Source organism: Aquarana catesbeiana, linkage group LG09, assembly GCF_042186555.1.
Source record: "Aquarana catesbeiana isolate 2022-GZ linkage group LG09, ASM4218655v1, whole genome shotgun sequence".
Taxonomy (NCBI): domain Eukaryota; kingdom Metazoa; phylum Chordata; class Amphibia; order Anura; family Ranidae; genus Aquarana; species Aquarana catesbeiana.
The window spans coordinates 55,185,263-55,203,845 of NC_133332.1; the positions used below are offsets into that span (position 1 = coordinate 55,185,263).

Below are 18,583 nucleotides of genomic sequence, written 5' to 3' on the forward strand. Positions count from 1 at the left end.
AACACGCTGAAGTTAGAAGCTGATTGGCTACCGTGCACAAATGTACCAGATTTTGTATTCTCCGGTTTTAGTAAATAAACAACTTAGTGCTCTGGATTGAGACAAGTACACACTATAGAGGGATATGATTTGTTCATATTTCATATCTGAGGTTTACAACAATTCTAACCACTTCTGGACCAGCGGTGTACCTGTTTGTCGCTGGACTTCAAGTGGTTATACTGGGATGATGCTTGCAGTTTCAGGCATCATCCCAGTACCGTTTTTTAGAGCCGGCGGTCGGCTCTCTTGTAAAAGCAATCCTAGTGGATAACTAGCTGCTGGATTGCTTTTACAAGCAGCAGGAAGGGATGTCCACCCCCCACCCCCACCCCCCGCGCGCCGCCTTACACAACTTTCTCTGGCTCTCCCGTCCCATCAGGAGACCCGAGCGACCAGCTGGCGCTTCCACTGGCTGATCGGAGAGCCGAACAAAGCCCGGGCTTTGAACAAAGAACAGGCTTGGATCGGCTCTCGGCTAGGGTAACCCAGAACCGATACATCACTTCTGGTTTACCTGGATGTTTACGACGTCATTTTTAAAAAATCAAAAGTGTTTGAAAACACTGATCTTGGTGTTCTGAATGCTTTTAAGGCCAGAGGAGAGATCTGGGGTCTTATAGAGCTCAAATCTCTCAATAAAGAGGACCTGTCACATGCCTATTGATGTCACAGGGATGTTTACATTCCTGCAATAAAAGTGATAAAGAAAACATTTTAACTCCTATGCGCCGGCACCTCCCAGCGTTTCAGATACGGGGAGGCAGGGCTTGGTTTATGTTTATGATTGGCTGTCATGCCGATCACATGATCGGAAAGCTCCCGATTACAAGAAGCTTTTCGTTAGCTGGTGGTCACTGTGCCGGGAGCGTGCAGGGTGCGCGCTCTTAGAACAGCTGTCTGCTAATTGCTACGCCAATATGTGGCTGCTCGGCGCCAAGGCCCACCTGCTGAGAGGCCACCTATTGGTAGACTGTCAGTATCTATGGGTTAAAGCAACATTGTAAAGATGCAAACAGCGATCGTCCCACACATGTGAGGTATCACTGCGATCATCAGATCATGGGCAGTAATTCTAGCACTAGACCTCCTCTGTAAATCTAAAGTGCTAACCTGTAAAGGCTTTTAAAGCGTTGCCTATGGATAGTCTAATTTTACATTGTTTGTCTCCATTGCACGAGCGTGCGCAATTTTAAACGAGACATGTTTAATATCTATTTACTCGGCTTAACATCATCTTTTATATTTTACAAAAAAAATGGTTATGTATTATGTTTTCTTGCATTAAAATTAAAGTGTATTTTTTTCCCAAAAAAATGCATTTGAAAAATGTTTATTTAATACATTTTGAAAATATACAACGTTTAACGTTTGGGGGTTTTAAGTAATTTTCTAGGAAAAAATATTGATTGTTGCATGTAAACAAAAAGTGCCAGAAAAGGCCCCGTCTGGAAGTGTAGTGGATGTGTATGGCTTATTTTTGGAGAATAATGATATTGTTTGGTGACCTTAAATAGAGAAGTGTTAGCCAACGTGTTGCAGGGCCAGAGAGAGAGCCCTCTTTCATCAGGGCTTGGACCAGGGGTGTACATACAGGTGTCCTCCAGGGGGCCCGTGTGGTCCTACTGTATGCCTAAATAGGAGGGCGGGGGGGACGGCCGCATGTAGAGGAACTGATCCCTTCATGCAGCCCCTGAATCCTCCTCTCCCTCCAGCAGCTGCAGGAGGGAAATGGAGGGCATTTGCTCCTCCACGTGTCACTTGCGCTGCCTCCCTATGCCTGTCCTTCTGCCCCAGGGTTCCTGTGTCCATCCCTGGCCCCCTAGTCCCCCCACAGCACTGTCGGGTTTCCCCCTCCCACCTCCCGCTGGCTGCTGTGTACATGACAGTCCGGGTCTGCAAGTACATGACAGTCCGGGTCTGGCCGGCGGATTGATATAGAAGAGACCAGGACTGTCATGTACTTGTCACACGGGAGATCACTGAGCATCGGCACCCGAAAGTGGAGAAAGAGTCTACTTGACTGAGGAAAGTTTTTTTCTCTTTTAATTCTGCTACAGCCTGCAGTTTATGGCGCCCATTCTTCTCTCTGCCGCCGCCCACCCCCCTTCCTTCTAGGGAATTCTCTGACTGGGATGGCTCACCAGCCCCATTGCAGCCATACCCCAGGACCAGCAGCCAGACCCTGGCCCCAGCAACCAGGCCCCAGCAGCCAGACCCCAGGCTCCAGCAGCCAGACCCCAGGACCAGCAGCCAGACCCTGGCCCCAGCAACCAGGCTACAGCAGCCAGACCCCAGGCTCCAGCAGCCAGACTCCAGGATCAGCAGCCCAGTTCCAGCAGCCACACCCCTGGCCCCAGCAGCCAGACTCCAGGACCAGCAGCCCAGGCTCCGGCAGCCAGACCCTTGGCCCCAGCAACCAGACCTCCCCAGCAGCCAGACCCTTGGCCCCAGCAGCCAGACCTCCCCAGCAGCCAGACCCTTGGCCCCAGCAGCCAGACCCTTGGCCCCAGCAGCCAGGCCCCAGGACCAGTAGCCCAGCCCCAGCAGCTGTGTGATCAGGCTGCATTTCATTGGGCACTGTTAAGGCTGTATTTTCATGGGCACTGGTATAGCTGCATTTAATTGGCACTGGTAAGGCTGCATTTTATTGGGGTGTCACCTCCCTGAAATGAGTTTGAAACCTCCCTGAAATGAGTTTTTGCAGGTTGGGATGTCTGCCATTGCCGCCCATCAAACTCAACTAGCCATGTTAAATTAGTCATGGCCACAAAGCAATGTGAGGGAGCGTTGGGAAGGCGAGCATCCTCCCTTTAGCTCCCCTTTAATGGTCCCGCCACACATCTCTGCAAACACACACATGGTTTCGGAAAAGAGTCAGAGGCTTCTTTTCCTCATTTCTCAGCTATTGAAATTAATGGGCTGTCTGACCTTCGGGGTCAGTGTGCCTGCATTTGGTCTTCCTGTAGGTGTGAACCAATCCAAAAAATGTATCTGAGACAAACTTTGCCTTAGCTGAGGCACAGCCAATCAGCTTTTACATTTTCATTTTCTAAGCTGTGAGGAAAAAAATGAAAAGCAGAAGCTGATTGGTTGCTATGGGCACCAGTTGAGGTAAAACTTGTCTCAGACACTTTTATTTATCCCCCCCGCCCAAGAAACGTTTCCTCAGCCAGAGCACAGCCAGTCAGCTTTTACATTTTCATTTCCTAAGACCCTTATCACACTGGGGCCGCGGCAACACTAAAGCGCCGTTTAAGCAGAGAAGGTGTTAAAAGCGCCCGTGATGCGTGCTTCTGAAGTGCTTTTCATTCCAATGTGCAGAGCGTTTTGGGAACGCTACATACAGCGATCCCAAACCGCCCCAAAGATGCTGCTTGCAGGACTTTTCCTAACGCTCCTCAAGCGCACCGCCCCAGTGTGAAAAGTCACACAGAAATGAATGGGAGGCGGTTTTCAGGCACTATTTCTAGCGCTAAAACGCCTGAAGACCGCCTCACTGTGAAAGGGGTCTAAGCTGTGAGGAAAAAATGAAAGGCAGAAGCTGATTGGTTGCTTTGAGCACTAACGATGGTAAAACTTGTTTCAGGAACTTTTATTTATCCCCCCTAAAGAAACTTTTCCTCAGCCAGAGCACAGCCAATCAGCTTTTACATTTTTATTTCCTAAGACCCCTATCACACTGGGGCCGCGGCAGCACTAAAGCGCTGCTCGTTTTAGCGCTGTCTAGGCAGCGCTTTTTGGCCGCTAGCCAAATAAGGGTTAAAAGCGCCCCTGTTGCTCGCTTCCGAATCGCTTTTCAGGTGCTTTGGAAGCGCTGCCCATTCATTCCAATGGGCAGAGCGTTTTGGGAACGCTACATACAGCGCTCCCAAACCGCCCCAAAGATGCTGCTTACAGGACTTTTCCTAACGTCCCACCAGCGCGCCGCCCAGTGTGAAAAGTCACACTGAAATGAATGGGAGCCGGCTTTCGGGCGCTATTTCTATCGCTAAAACGCCTGAAAACCGCCTCACTGTGAAAGGGGGTCTAAGTTGTGAGGGAAAAAAATGAAAGGCAGAAGCCGATTGGCTGCTTTGAGCACTAACGATGGTAAAACTTGTTTCAGGAACTTTTATTTATCCCCCCCCCCCCCCCCAAGAAACTTTTCCTTAGCCAGAGCACAGCCAATCCGCTTTTACATTTTCATTTTCTAAGCTGTGAGGAAAAAATGAGAGGCAGAAGCTGATTGGTTGCTATGGGCACTAGCTGAGATAGGACTTGTCTCAGACATTTTTATTTATTACGCCTGCATGTTTTTTCTTTATTGAACTCCATTGAATAACAATGTGTTTGTGTCTCCACAGATAAACCTCGTCCACTCATACAGGTCACAGCACTGAGAGGCGCCATCCCGTTATGAGTGAAGTGATCGATCCCGGAGGACTATAGTACTATACACAGCGGATGGATACATCTTATTGTAAAGAAAGGAAAACCCCCCTTTCTGAACGCGCATTGATATCTAAGCCGTGAGGGCATTGCTCCGTACGCTTAGCTCCGCCCCCCGGGACGTGCGATTGGTCAGCTTGGTTGCGCCGTCATCGCCCTGAGGAGGGGAGTCTCCGAGCAACGGGAGCTGTAATGGGGCAAAGCTATTCCAATAGCGCAGCGGAGGCTGCCGCGGCTGGAGAGTGGAAGAAGAGGCTCAGAGTCCGCAGGAGGCGGAGGAGAGAAGGGAAGAGCCCGGTTAAGGAGCCCCCCGGCCCCCAGAGGAGGGAAGGCAGTGCGGGGCACAGTATAGAACAACCTGGGACTGGCTGCTGCAGCAGGAGCAAGTCAGAGAGTGCAGATCAGGACAGGGAGCATCCTGAGAGCAGAGCAACGAGGAGAGAGCAGCCAGGGGGAGGGTCATCACTGGGCCCACAACATCTGGAGAGTGCCAGCAACCTACCCCCAGCCACAGGGCAGGGTGTCCCCCACACAGAGTCACGTGGTGAGCCCCTTGTGGGCACAAAGCAGGGTATCTCCCATCTAGGGTCACCAGGGGGAACAGTGCAGGGTATCCCCCATCTAGGGTCTTGTGGTGGATCTACAGGGGGCACACTGCAGAGTATCCCCCATAAGGGGTCACCAGGGGGCACAGAGCAGGGTATCCCCCATTTGGGTTCACCAGGGGACACAGAGAATTGTACCCACCATCCAGTGGGCACAGAGCAGGGTAGCCCCTATCTGGGGTCACCAGGGGGCACAGAGCAGGGTACCCACCATCCAGGGTCACTAGTGGGCACAGAGCAGGGTATCCCCCATCCAGGGTTAAGCGGTGGGTCACTAGCTGGCACAGGACAAGCAGGGCCATCTCAAGGCACCCTGCAGTATATCCCCCCTACGTGTATTGCCAGGGACTTGTCATCCACTCAGGTTGCACAATCCGGTGACTCAGGGGCCGCCTCGGACTATATACCTGGGAAGACGAAGGGAAAGGCATTCTTTGCTGATCTTCACCCATCAGATCTAGCTGGTGCCCTGACACCGTGCCAAGGTACAGCAGCCAGCACACAAGCTTCTGCAGATCCTGACATGAGACTGGATGGGCAGGGAACGCGGCACAGACTGGATATGTCCTCGTGTGATGCCAAGTCCGCTATGACCGGCAAAGAGAGAGCGTGGGGTGAAGGCGATGGCAAAACTATCTTGGGGTCTTCCAAGGACACTCTTAAAAGTGTGTCGGGGGACACTGAGCACATGGACAACCGAGACTGCAGGAGGGTGGAGGTGACCAGCAGAAAGGTAACTTTGGAAACCAAGTCTGTGGAATACGTTTTTACGAAGAATGTAGAGAAGATGGTAACCCATTCAGTGGTGGGTATGAGTACTGGAGACCAAAGGTCAAAGAAATCTGGGACTGAAGTAGACATGCGTGATGGACAGCTTGACCGAGCTTCCAAGGAAACGACAACTGGATTGTACTGCACTGAGGTCTTCTCCCACACACACAACATCTCTGTGACCAATAAAAGACTTGGCTCAAACTTCCATCCCCGTCATAGTCCTATTGAGGATTTGTGGAACCGTGACTCTGGAATACCTGGCTTGAAGCTAACTGTAACCCCACCGGACGCAGAGAACACCAACGAGGCAACTCCAACAGAAGGGCTAGCCAGAGACTCATTGTTTCACAGAAGGGGGCCTCCTTTGCTTATGGCCTCTGACACTCACAGTTATTCTATTCCTCGACTTATTGTCACTCGAGATGTCAGCCCCAAGAGGGGTTTCTCCCCTTCCTTGTCCCCCCAACTACATGAAACCGGCTTTGCTCTGGATGTTCCCTTTACAGGGGAAGCGGAATCCCCTGCCTCGGACAGTGGCTGTGGTGGATCTCCTGTACCTTCCCTCTTCCTACGAAAGCTGTCCAGCTCCTCTGGTCTGTCTTCTGCTTCATCATTTGAAGAGTCTGAAGATGACTTCATTGGCAGCGATGTGGAGCCCAATGGGTTACAACTACTTATCTGCAACCCTGATGAGCAAGGAGCAGCTGTGAGTATATACAACTAATAATATCTGGCCATGACTTGTGTCTGTTTAGACTTAGTATGAGCACACATTGTACCAATATCATCTACTTCTGATTGTTTCTTAGAATAGTTTACAAACTGCGATCCTCAAGGACCATGCAGCCTATGGGTCTGTTTCCAGAAGCAACCAATCCATAAGACAATGAAAACATTCTACTTTTAGTTATGGAAATTTGTTAATATGTCCTATATCCTTTCCATGTTTCTCACATTTCCAAGTTGAATCACATTTATTAGATCCAGTCGTTATTTCACCAGTGAAGGTACTAAAAGCATGGACTGTTGTGACTTTGTTCAGTTGTGCTGGCCATAGACATGCGAACTTCTGTTAGTGTGAGACTCTGGAGCAGGATTTCTCAACCAGGGTTCCTCCAGAAGTTGCTATCGGTTGCTTGAGCAATTTCATTTGGTAATTTTATTTTTTATAGAAAGCTGGTTGAAATTGACAAAAAAAAATTGAGACTGTTGCTAGAATTACAGTATCCTTGCCATCACTGACAAGCAAATTTATCCAGGATAATCTAAAGTCCCCCTTCGAGCAAACCACCGAGAACCATGCAAACCCATAACTCTGTGTAGAGATTTATGGAACCTTTTACAGTTAACACAAACAAGCTTGTGTATGTAAAGTCAGAATAGTTGGTCGTTCCTATTTGCCATTATTCCTTGGTTCCTGCCACCCATGTAGTGCTTGCTACAAATTTTGCATAGTGTAAAGAGGATATGAATGTCAGATGCACCAGAAGTCACTGTGCACTGGAACCCTCAGTGATCCCTTCAAAAGGAATAATCAAAGTATGTATGATATACCACATTCCTAGAGCTCTTCTCTATATTTGTATTTTCTCTAATCCACAAAACGCTCTTCCACAAAATGTTTGTGAAGGTTCCCATTTATACAGGACATAGTGTATCTAGTAGTAGTTGCTCACATTCAGCCGGACTTGTTTTGTAATGTTGAAGACGATTCGTACATTATGCAAGCCACTTCAAGGCAATGAAGACGTGATTTGTTTAGGCTACGAAAAACCTCTTCAGCATTGCAGAATGAGTCCAGTTGAAGGTTACTAACTTTTTCTATTTCTTCCACAAAATGTTTGTGAGGGTTCTCGTTTATCCAGGTCATGGTGTATCTATTAGTAGTTGGTCACATTCAGCTGGACTTGTTCTGTAATGTTGAAGATGTTTCGTAGATCAATTCAGCTACTTCAAGAATGAAGACGTGATTTGGATAAATTTACGAAACGTCTTCAGCTTTACAGAATGAGTCCAATTGAAGGTTATCAACTTCTCCTAGCTCTTCTACAAAGCTGCTATGATGTAGAAAGTAACCAAGCCCCTGAAGCCAAACACAATTTGACAGATGGCTTGTTTTCCATAACACATCCTCTCCTCTGCTGCACCTGTAGGTATAGAAATGGTTAAATAAACTTGCCCTTCTTGCTGGCTTCTCGAGTATCTCACACCTTGTGTCTTGTCGGGACTTGCAGAAAATCTTAACTGCTTTTTATTTTTGATTGCAAGAAAAAACTGGTCAAGTATCTTGTGTCTTATTTGGGGTTGTAAGTAGGTCATCGCTGTGTTAGTCACTATGGTGACCTAAGTTTGTATGTATTTGAGCAAAGCTGTACTATGGGCTCATTCACACAGGTGAATGTGTATCTGGATGGTATGTTTAAAGGCCCATACACGGTTATCTTCCTTTTTATTTATGTTTTGTTCAGCCAACCGATAATTCCTCCATTCACACAAACAAAGGGGATGGAGGAATTGCCCCGCCAGGATATTAGCTGCCCGTCGGCAAAATCCACTTATCAGCTGCTAATCGATAGAAAATGTTCCAGCATGTCCCTTCAACAGAAGTTGGTTGACCAATTGACTCCTGTCGAGTGGGGGAGCCCACGCACTGATTGAAATTTGTCTGGTCTCTGCTGCACTGACCAAATTTCGATCGGTGTACTGCCAGCTTTAGTGTCTGTAACATAGCCCCTGTTTTACATTTTTGTAACCATAAGCAAGAGCTTCAGTGTATTTCATTGAGTGGATGGAGACACATCACTAAGATGTTTATCATGTTCTGGTGCGTTAGTGAGGACACATTTTCTCCTTGCCGATGTCTGATCTAGGCTTCATTCCTTGCTTCATTCAGACAGATCTTATTGTCTGTAGGGAGGTTCTCAGTGCTCGAATGACTATGCTTGTTATCTTATACCGTCCACAAGAGTCATAACATGAATAGTTTGTATTCCACAGTGAGTGCCATACAGTCCAGCTGACCAATGTATATAGTTTAGATGCCACAATTCTGGTGCCTTTCCCCTCTGATGTTCTCCTGCCACCACCAACACCTCTCTGAACATTTGCAAACACCAGTAACTGTTGGAGGTCCGTAGAGTATTAGTAACTATGATATCTCTACTTTCCCAGGGTTTCTAGGAGGTTCATTTTGTGGTTTAAAGCTAGGGTGAACAAATGAATATGGAATTCAGGAACCTGTATATCCAAGGAGCCTGCTTCATTGACAACAACTGGAAAAAAAAAAACGAAAACCCAAAATTTAGGCTCGCGCTTTAATTTTTATGCAGCGTTGGCTACCGGGTTCCTGTAATCTGTTCAGCCCTGGTTTAATGTAAATGTGGCACCCCCCAAATTGGTTTGTGAAGACAGCTCATCAAAAAAGTTGACCCAAGGGTGCATTCTCGTGTTCCCAATGAGCCCGCTGAACCCAGATGCACATTTCCTGAATGTTTTGATTTTGCCACAGCTCAGAGCTCTGGTTCTGCCCCCCGCCTTCCCACAATGTGAGGTGGGAACTCTTTTGGCTCCTGCATGCTGGGAAGATGCCAGAAAAATGGAGTTTGAACAAAGTTGGGATTTTCATTAAGTGAGCATGAGGGTTTTGAAGTCTCCTTCACTGGGGGTGCCCTTTGGGGGTCTTATAAGTTCATATATGGTGTATTTTCAGAGAGTGCATGCTCTTCCCATCACTCCGTTCTGCCACCAGGAGCTTAGATAAACACCTCTACATTCAGGTATAGGAAACGTACTGCTCTACTTCCAGTATAGGAGGTATACAACTTGCTCTTCTTTTGCCAACGTGACTGCGCTGGTGTTTGGTGATTGGATGCTCAGGCACCTAGTCTTCTCTGTTGACTCCAAGTTACCACAGAGTGTTTGGGGAGTCAAAGGAAGGTGAACATGTGCAGCTGTGAATGGAGGAAGGTAAGTGAAACTGCTGCTCTGTGTTGCATTGCACTGGTTGATTTTAAAGAAAACCTGTGAGTAGTTGGAAGAAGTCCAACTAGCTGCACCCTGTAAAAGAATATGTTGAAAACCTACCTGTTTATTTATATCTAGGGCAGGGCAGTGTTTCTCAACCTTTTTTCAGTCAAGGCACCCTTTTAAATTATGGACAATCTTGAGGCACCCCATTCTAAAATGTAAAAAAACTATTTGAATAGTTTTACACAATGCAGCAACATCCACACGTAGGACACCCAACATTAGAGGTGAGTTTATTCTTTCAAAGCAAATACATTTTTACACACTGGTGCTGACTAGTATTCCTATGTTTCTCTTCTCCCTTAATTCTCTCAGATAATGTGACCCCAGTGCTGAGGGAGAGGGGCACAGGAGGGTCAAACAAGGCTACTGGGGAGGCAACAGACCTCCTCCTTACCAACTGATGGCATTGTTGGTTGTTAGGATGCCAGTGTCTAGAAAGTCGCAATGGTGCACAATGAAAACCTGTGGCTTTGTGTAAATTTAAAAGGCAGACTCAATCCACCTGCTGGCTTATATACAATTTTTTTTATACATTTTTAGGTATTTTGCCAAGGCAAGGGTGAGTAAGGCTGATCTAGGGGTACCAAAACCAAGGACTTTTATTTGCCCTATTCTTTGCTCATCTTGCCTCCAGCATGCCACTCTTCTTCCTGAATCTCCAGGTTGTGGGCGGTCCCTTGTTGTCCTCATGTACAATGCAGGCCTGTTGGTTCTGCATTGTACTTCATAATTTCAGGGTACAACCCTACGGTGTGCCTTAGAGAAGGGACTGATAGTTCAGTCCAGCAGCATGGAGGGAACATGTGGGAGCAAGGGATTGAGTCATTGAAAAGGTCATTTTACTGGCACCTTAGGCATAAATTAGCATTTAACACTTGCAGTTCTGGAGAAGCCCCACTGTAAGAGAGAATTATTTATTTATTTTGTTCCTGGAGTTCAGCCTTAAAAAAAAAAAAAAATGTCATACTTACCTGCTCTTTTGCAGTGGATTTGCACAGAGCAGCCCAGATCTTCCTCTTCTTGGGTCCCTTTTCTGTGCTCCTGACCCCTCCCTCCTGTTCAGTGCCCCCACAACAAGCCGATTGCTATGGGGGCACCCGAGCTGAGTCACAGCTCCTTGTGTCCATTCAGACACGGAGCCCCAGTCCGCCCCCTCTCTCCTCTGATTGGCTAGCTGACTTTGACAGCAGCGGGAGCCAATGGCGCCGCTGCTGTGTCTCAGCTAATCGGGAAGGAGAATCTCGGATGGCTGAGAAACTCGTGGACATCGCTGGACAGAGAGGGGCCTCAGGTAAGTATGAGGGGGGCTGCTGCACACAGAGGGCTTTTTATCTTAATGCATAGAATGCATTAAGATAAAAAAAACCCTCTGCCTTTACAACCCCTAACTTAAATATTGAATAGTTTAGTCCTTTTCTGTAACTTCTTCCTGTGAGCACCATCTTTCATTGACTTTAGTGCAAATATAAGTGTGCGAGACTTGCAACATAGCAGAAATAAATACTAAGTCAGACTCGCATTTCCCCTGAGATGATTAAATGTAGGCTTAGATTGTTCCTTCCCTCCGCATTGACATGAATGTTCCGCTCAGCTGGACTCGCCTATTGGTGAGCCCATCACCTGATCCTGGAGTCTACGAGCAGGTGGATTTATGCACGGCCAGTCTCATAGAGGTCTGTGAGCAGGCTTACTATTACACCTGTGCAGATTTTTTTTAAATTGAGGCAAGCATGTAAATGCACAGCAATATTTTTTTTCTGCCACTGGATGTCCTCATTCTGATGCCCAGCATTATTCAACCTTCTTCCTCTGAGCCCAGGTCATTCTGGACTCCCCAGCCTGACTGCACAGTAAAAAAAGAAACCACACAGTGATGAGCTCATCTGACTCTGCTCTCTCTTGTTATCGGTGTGGTTCTTGTCAGCACATGAACTGATTGGCTGCTTGTGCCGCTTCTTCCTTTCACACCTCAGCCCTGCTGTACAGAGACTGATTGCAAAAGGCTAATACCGGTCACATTTAGATACTTGCACTGCTTACATTTAAAACGTACATTTTAATGTGTAAAAGATTACAGATCTGCATTAATTTGTGTCTTTTAAATCTGCTTAGAGTTGAATGAATTTTAATGAAAGCATAAGTGCACTAATTGGTGTTATGTGTGTCTGGAGTTTAGATGAGGCAGTCATTTACCTTTGTGCATTGGAAACGTCTCTCTGAAAATGCAATTTCAGTGATCGCTGACAGATAATACTCATCACATTCATATAATCCAATAAAGGCTTTGCTGGACATTGTGAGGATTTAAAGCCAATTTTCTTCAGATTATTTCGCCTTCATAAATCTAATCTAATTTTTGTGTTGGGTGAACCGGAAGATTTTCAGACACACCTGGGAGGATATATACTTTGGGCTTTGACACCCATTCCCAGGTGTATGCGTGACTCAAACATTGTGTTATTTATATACTGTACCTGTCATTACCTCAGGCTGGCCATAAACATGAGAAGGAAGTCAGACATGCCGAAACTGTGTGAATGATACTTATACTGGGCATACATGCAATCCCGTTTCCTAACTACTTCAACCATTTTAGGGGTTCATTTACACTTGCGTTGGGTGGGGGGGGGGGTGTCAGGGCCATAATAACATGCATTTGAGTCATATTTTTACCCCCCCACCATCTTAAAGTGGTTATAAAGCCTCAAGGTGAAAAACCTGTGCTGCAGCTCCCCCCAGAACCCCCCCCCTTTTTCTTACCCGAGCCCAATCCGATCCAGCGATGTCCTCATTGGACAGATTGATAGTCAATCAAACCCAGTGACACTGGGGTGAGTCCCGCTGTCTGTGTCAATGGACGCAGCAGCGGGACACGGGAGTGAGCCTGCCTGGGTGCCCCCAGGAAAAGTGGCTTTCCGTGGGGGCACACGATGAAGAAGAGGGGCCTGAAGTGCTGGCTGGTAACCCCCAGAAGATCGAGGCTGCTCTGTGCGAAACGAGAGCAGGTAAGTATGGATATATATTTGTTGTGGTTTTTTTTTTTTTTTTTTTTTTTTTTATTTAAAAAAAAAAAAAAAGGGGGTTTGCAACCCCTTTTTAAAGAGAAGGTTGCAATGTCAGCGCCCCAGCCAATCCTCAAGTTGGGTGTAGCTGCCGCCATTCCTGGTAAGGCTTCACAGCCGGTTCCCTACTGCACATAGGCAAAGCGCCCTGCGCTTTCTACTTGGCCTGGCAGCGGAGGAAGGAAGGGCGGGGGGCGCGGCTCCATCTCCAGAAGTGGGGAACGGTACCCGAGGGGAAGGAGATGCATAAGGAGAAGTTCCACTTTTGAGTGGAACTCCACTTTAGGCTGCAATGGCAGTGAATGGGGGTGTACACATGCCATGCCCACTGCAAAAATTATCCCCCCCATCACAATCGGCAGGCAGTACCTACACTGAACATGACCTGTTCAAGCGAATTATGCCATGCTAACTTCCCCAAAGCTGCATGCAGTGAACATGGTTGCGGCACGTTGGTTCAGTATTCACTGACTTAAAACAGGCGGATTGGATGTGTTTCCAGTGGAGATTACTGTTAGTTACATGATACAAAGACAGTTTGGGGAAAGCTCTTTTCCCTTCCAGCATGACTTTGCCCCTATGTACAATGCCAGGTCCATGAAGACATGGCCTGATGAGTTTTGGTGTAGAGGAACTGCAGTTGCTTAAAGCCACTACCCTATTTAACCCTCCCAAACACCTATAGGCCCCTTTCACATGGGGTGGACTTTTATCATCAGGGGATCTGTCTGCTGATCCCCTGCTGAGTAGAGTGGGCGGATGGCAGGTCCTTGTCCACTCAGTTTCTGCAAAGTGGACACGGACAGAGCCAGCTCTACTATATGAGTGGCTGGGTGTAAAAGGACTCTGCTGCCCGTTTACACCTGACTGCCCTCTGATCCGATTAGCCTAGATGGAGGAGGACGGATCCCCTTTATGTTTTCTCTTAGCAGACCAGATCGAATTGGATTGAGGTAGGCAGGTGTAAACAGACACAAGTCCGGTTACACCTGCTGGTCCATAGGGGTGAATGGACTGTCAGATCAGGTCCGCCTGAAAAACTTGACTGGTGGACCCGATTGGAACGGGCGTGTGAAAGGGGCCACAGGATGAATTACACTGAAGCATAGGTCTTCATATCCTACAGAAGTAGCTTCAAAGGGGAACTCCATATCCATGGTTTTGGAATGGAATGTCAAAGCAAGTTCATAAGTGTAACGCTCAAGCATCTGCAACTGTTGGTCGTAAAGTGTTGGTGATGGTATACCTTGATTTGTTCTGTCATTTTTGCAGTTATAATCTGATTAAAATTTGTGCATGTATGGCCAGCATAAGGCTTGTCTGTCGGACAGCCGTCTCCTAAATATGGGTGTTGAGCTTGTTTATGCTGTAGACCAGTGGTCTCCAAACTGCAATCCATGGACCAAATGCAGCCCTTTGCTAGCCTATATCTGGCCCCGGAGGTTACCCACTGATACCAAGAGTGGGGCATAGTTCCTGCCACTGACACCCATGATGGGGCACTATTCCTTTTACTGACCACAGGTGCTATGTCATTTATATGCCTCCCACTGACCACAAAACCTGAGGCATTGTTTATTGTCACTGAAATCCAGGATATTTTCTACCACCACTGACCACGATGTGGCCCCCTAAAGTCTGAAGGACAGTAAACTGGCGCCTTGGTTAGAAAGTTAGGAGACCCCTGCTGTAGACGCTGGAGGGGGGAGTGCCAAACACAACTGGCTGGTCAGGGGGAATCCATAGCATGAAGAACAAGCTTTATACCCCCAACATCGCGCCCCCCCCCCCCCGTCGGCCAAGGTTTCCCTGCAATGTCTACTGCATCTCCCAGCTTTGACAGTTGTCCCCAATTATGCCAAATGTCATCTCCGGTATATGGGCCCCTTCATTTTTGACCTGTATGTATCAGATGAATCATATTTCAGGAAGCCTTTCAGAAGTTGACCTGACTGACGATTGTTACAGTTCATCATGATACAGCGTGTTTCGTCCCGTCTGCCAATGTTTGTTGTATTTTGGCAGCGTTGATTGACGACTTGCCCCTGCCAGCTGAGGATCTGTTTTAGGTAAATAGGATTATAGTAGTGTAATCTTCATCTAATGTTCCCAAGGTTAGGTGTGGTGCTTTAATATTTCAGCATTCCTGGTTTGTCTTTTTTTTTTTTTTTTTTTGTCAATGTAAATCTGTAATTCATAACATTGTTTTGTGTTTTTTTTTTTTTTTATGTGATCACATACCCTCTGTTCTCAGCTGCATATGGAGCTCAGAGAGCCGGGGGAAGAGAAACCGCAGGACACTGGACTTCCCAGTAAATGGCTGCGCAGAGGTGGCGTGCCAGCACCAGTCTAATCATTGGAGGAGAGCAGGTCGAGTTTTCAGCACAGCTAGAGAACTGACAAAACTGGGGGTTGATTTACTAAAACTGGAGAGTGGAAATCTGGTGCAGCTCTGCATAGAAACCAATCCGCTTCCAGGTTTTATCGTCAGCTTAATTGAACAAGTTTGAAGCTGATTGGCTACCATGCAGAGCTGCACTTTTACACTCTCTAGTTTTAGTAAATCAAGCCCACTGTGTTGTCATGCTTAGTGCGGTCAGTTTTTAATAGAAAAGCAGAGGGACTGGCAGGATCACCAGGGATTTCACATGAAGGAAGCAATACAAAGAGAACAGGATACTTTTTCCATACAAGTTCATGGCACAGCAGGAATATGGAATGTTGGGGAAACATGATCTTTAATTTCCCAGACCACACCCACATCAAATCCAAAATGGCGGCACTCGCTCTGTTCAAATCGATTTTCCTTTTTTTTTTTTTTTTTTTTTTTTTTAGTCGGCAGTGTTCTGTTCTGGAACCTTTATTCACAATGGTTAAAAGCTGGGCTGGGTCAGTTTCCATGCAGTATGGGCTGAGCGCAGTATCTTTTGTATGGTAAGAATAGATTTCCGTGGCTTGTGATTTTATTGTTTGTGTAGAGAAGACGTTATTTACATGCTTCTAAAAATAAGCACCGGAAATGTACACATCCCTTACCTTGGACTCTATTTTCAGAGCTACTTGGAAAACCAGTTCTAGTAACAGAGTTGAGATGTGTATCGGATAAGTCCGTAAAATCACCAACCTTGTAAAGTCAAGGACTCAAATCTCCAGGCTCCTGTAGAAAAATTACACACAGAGGTGCAGAAACCAAACACGCCCCCCCCCCCTTTTTTATATATATATATTATGTATATTCTCATTATTAAATAGATGCAAACGCCTGACTGAATGACAATTAGGGCTTGTTCTTACAGACGGCATCTCTTGCCATCCCTTCAAAATTGATCCCCAGTGGATAGCTTTTCGGAGGGCGTTTGACAAGGGGTGAGGAGTGATGTGTCGTCTTCATCACCTGTTTTAACCCTAAAACGGCTGAACTACAGTACTGCAACCACATGCATTGCACACAGGTGGGGCATGACCTCATACACTTAAACGGGTTGTGTTCGGTAGTGCTACTGCCAGAAAATGCAACATGTGATTTAATTTTTTTTGCTGCGGCTGCATGCCCTTCTTTAGGTGAGTGGTAATGGGGGGGGATGGGGGCTGTAAAACCATGGCTTAACCACCTGGTATCACCACACCCTTGGCCGTCCATGTAAACAAGCCCTTAGGCCCCTTTTACACGGGATGGACTCTGTTTTGATCAGCAGGAGTTCTGTCTGCTAATCCCCTGCTACTCAGAGCAGAGTGGGGTGGATGGCACCTTAAGCCCCATACACACGATCCAAAAATCAGACGACAGATCGTCCGACATTTTTCGCTTACTAGTTGCAAGTAGGAATTGAATAGGTTACGAAAGTCACGAAAATTCTAGTAAAAAAATCGGAAGTGATGTCATGTGTTGTAGGGTATTTGTATTGTATTTTCAGACGACAACTGTACTGACTAAACGAAAATCGTACGATCTGGTATCGTATGAGGAAAATTTTCGTGCTTGTCCATCCGGATAAAATCGGATGAACTGTCGCGATCGGCTCTCGAAAGCTCCGTACTAACGATCCGATTATTGCACGATCGCGCCGAAAGCAGTATTTTTCGTCCGATCTTCAGATTGTGTGTGTGTAGGGGCCATTAGGCTCCGCAGACTAGCTTAAAAAAATGTTCCTAGCAGCAGCTTTTGAGCTGCTTCTAAAAGAAAACAGTGTTCTCCTATGTGTCCATGCACACTATTTTAGTCTAGAAGCATTTTTGAAGCTTCAGCATATAGAAGCAGAAAAAAATCTTTTTTTTTTTTTTTTTTTTTTTTTTTTGTGAGCAATTGGCCAGCAGAAAAAAATGCTAAACGCTGGTTTTCAGCGTTTGTTTTTTTTTTGTTTTTTTTTCCTTAGGAGGAACTGCATAGGGGGGGAAAAAAAAGGGGGATGAGTCACCGGAAACGCCAATAAATGCTAACGCTCCTTAACACTGCTAAAAGCCTGGACAAAAATCAAATTTATGAACGTATTTCACCCAGCATTTTTTTTTTTTTTTTTTTTTTTTTTTTTTTTTTTTTTTTAAAACGGACCAGATCGAATCAGAGTCAGGTGGGTGTGCACAGACACAAGTCTGTTTACACTTGCTGGTCCCATAGGGGTGAATGGAAGGTCCCTGCAAAACCTGACAGGCGGACATGATCGGGCCCTTGGTGTGAAAGGGGCCTTATATGTGTATACTAAACAGTTGCCATATTTTGTAATATTTGTTGTATCTTAATGCTGCAGATGGTCTGCAGCCACTTCTCTCTACATGCACACCAGGGATGGTTGCCTGGCATTCCTCAGGGCGAGGTTACGAAGGGTAAAAACAGTGGACCTCGCCATCGAAAGCCCCATATGATGGGGGACAAGGCAGAATCGCACTTGAGAGACAATAACCGTGTTGTCAATCTATTGTCTTTACAGGGACCTTCATGGCAGGATCACCAAGTGCTCTTTTAAGCTCTTGGCACTGACAGCCTGCAAATATGCGGCCCCTCGGTGGGAGGGCCTTCGTGAAGAGCGGCTGCATATTTGCGCGCAATATTACAGTACAAGCTGTGCCGAGAGCGCACGCCCTGCGTGATCCCTGCGCAGTTACCAGTGACTAACAGAGCTTTCTAATCATGTGACAGCCAATTGCTGTGGTCACATGATCATAAACCCCGCCCCAAATCCCAGCATCTGAAAGGGCCAGGAGGCGCCAGCGCCAAGGGGTTAAAGAAAGTTGCAGCAATAAAAAATATTGAATCTCTTGTAATGACATTAACAAGGTAAAGTGTATATGAGATTTGAATGGCTGAGTTTACATATAACACTTTTTAAAACCTTTGAGAGTTCAACTCCAGGGTAGAACAGTCCAGCCACGGTCCCTCTGCCATCATTGCATTGAAAAGGTTCCTGCCTATGTTTTATTAATAGAAAGTTCCTAGAAAGCTGCTTTCCACACAGGGCTTTCAACATTACACAACATCCAAACAAAAAAAGTACAGCCTCCTGTACCCAGCTTTGGCTATCCCAAGTCTCCAAGCCTATCGAAGCTCAGCCTCTGGTACCAGAACATGTCGGAGTCGACACATAGACACATACACGCATACACACACACATACACACACATACACACACATACATACACACACATACA

General features: G+C 46.6%; 1 protein-coding gene across 2 annotated transcripts in view; it reads left to right on the plus strand.

Moving 5' to 3' along the window:
• Window positions 1-18,583, plus strand: part of ITPKC (inositol-trisphosphate 3-kinase C) — a 151,656-nt gene that overhangs the window by 68,647 nt on the left and 64,426 nt on the right. For both annotated transcript variants that reach the window (XM_073598534.1, XM_073598533.1), the window contains exon 2: window positions 4,386-6,555. In XM_073598534.1, the coding sequence (XP_073454635.1) occupies window positions 4,663-6,555 (1,893 nt within the window). In that variant the 5' untranslated portion in view covers window positions 4,386-4,662. The remainder of the gene's footprint in view (window positions 1-4,385; window positions 6,556-18,583) is intronic.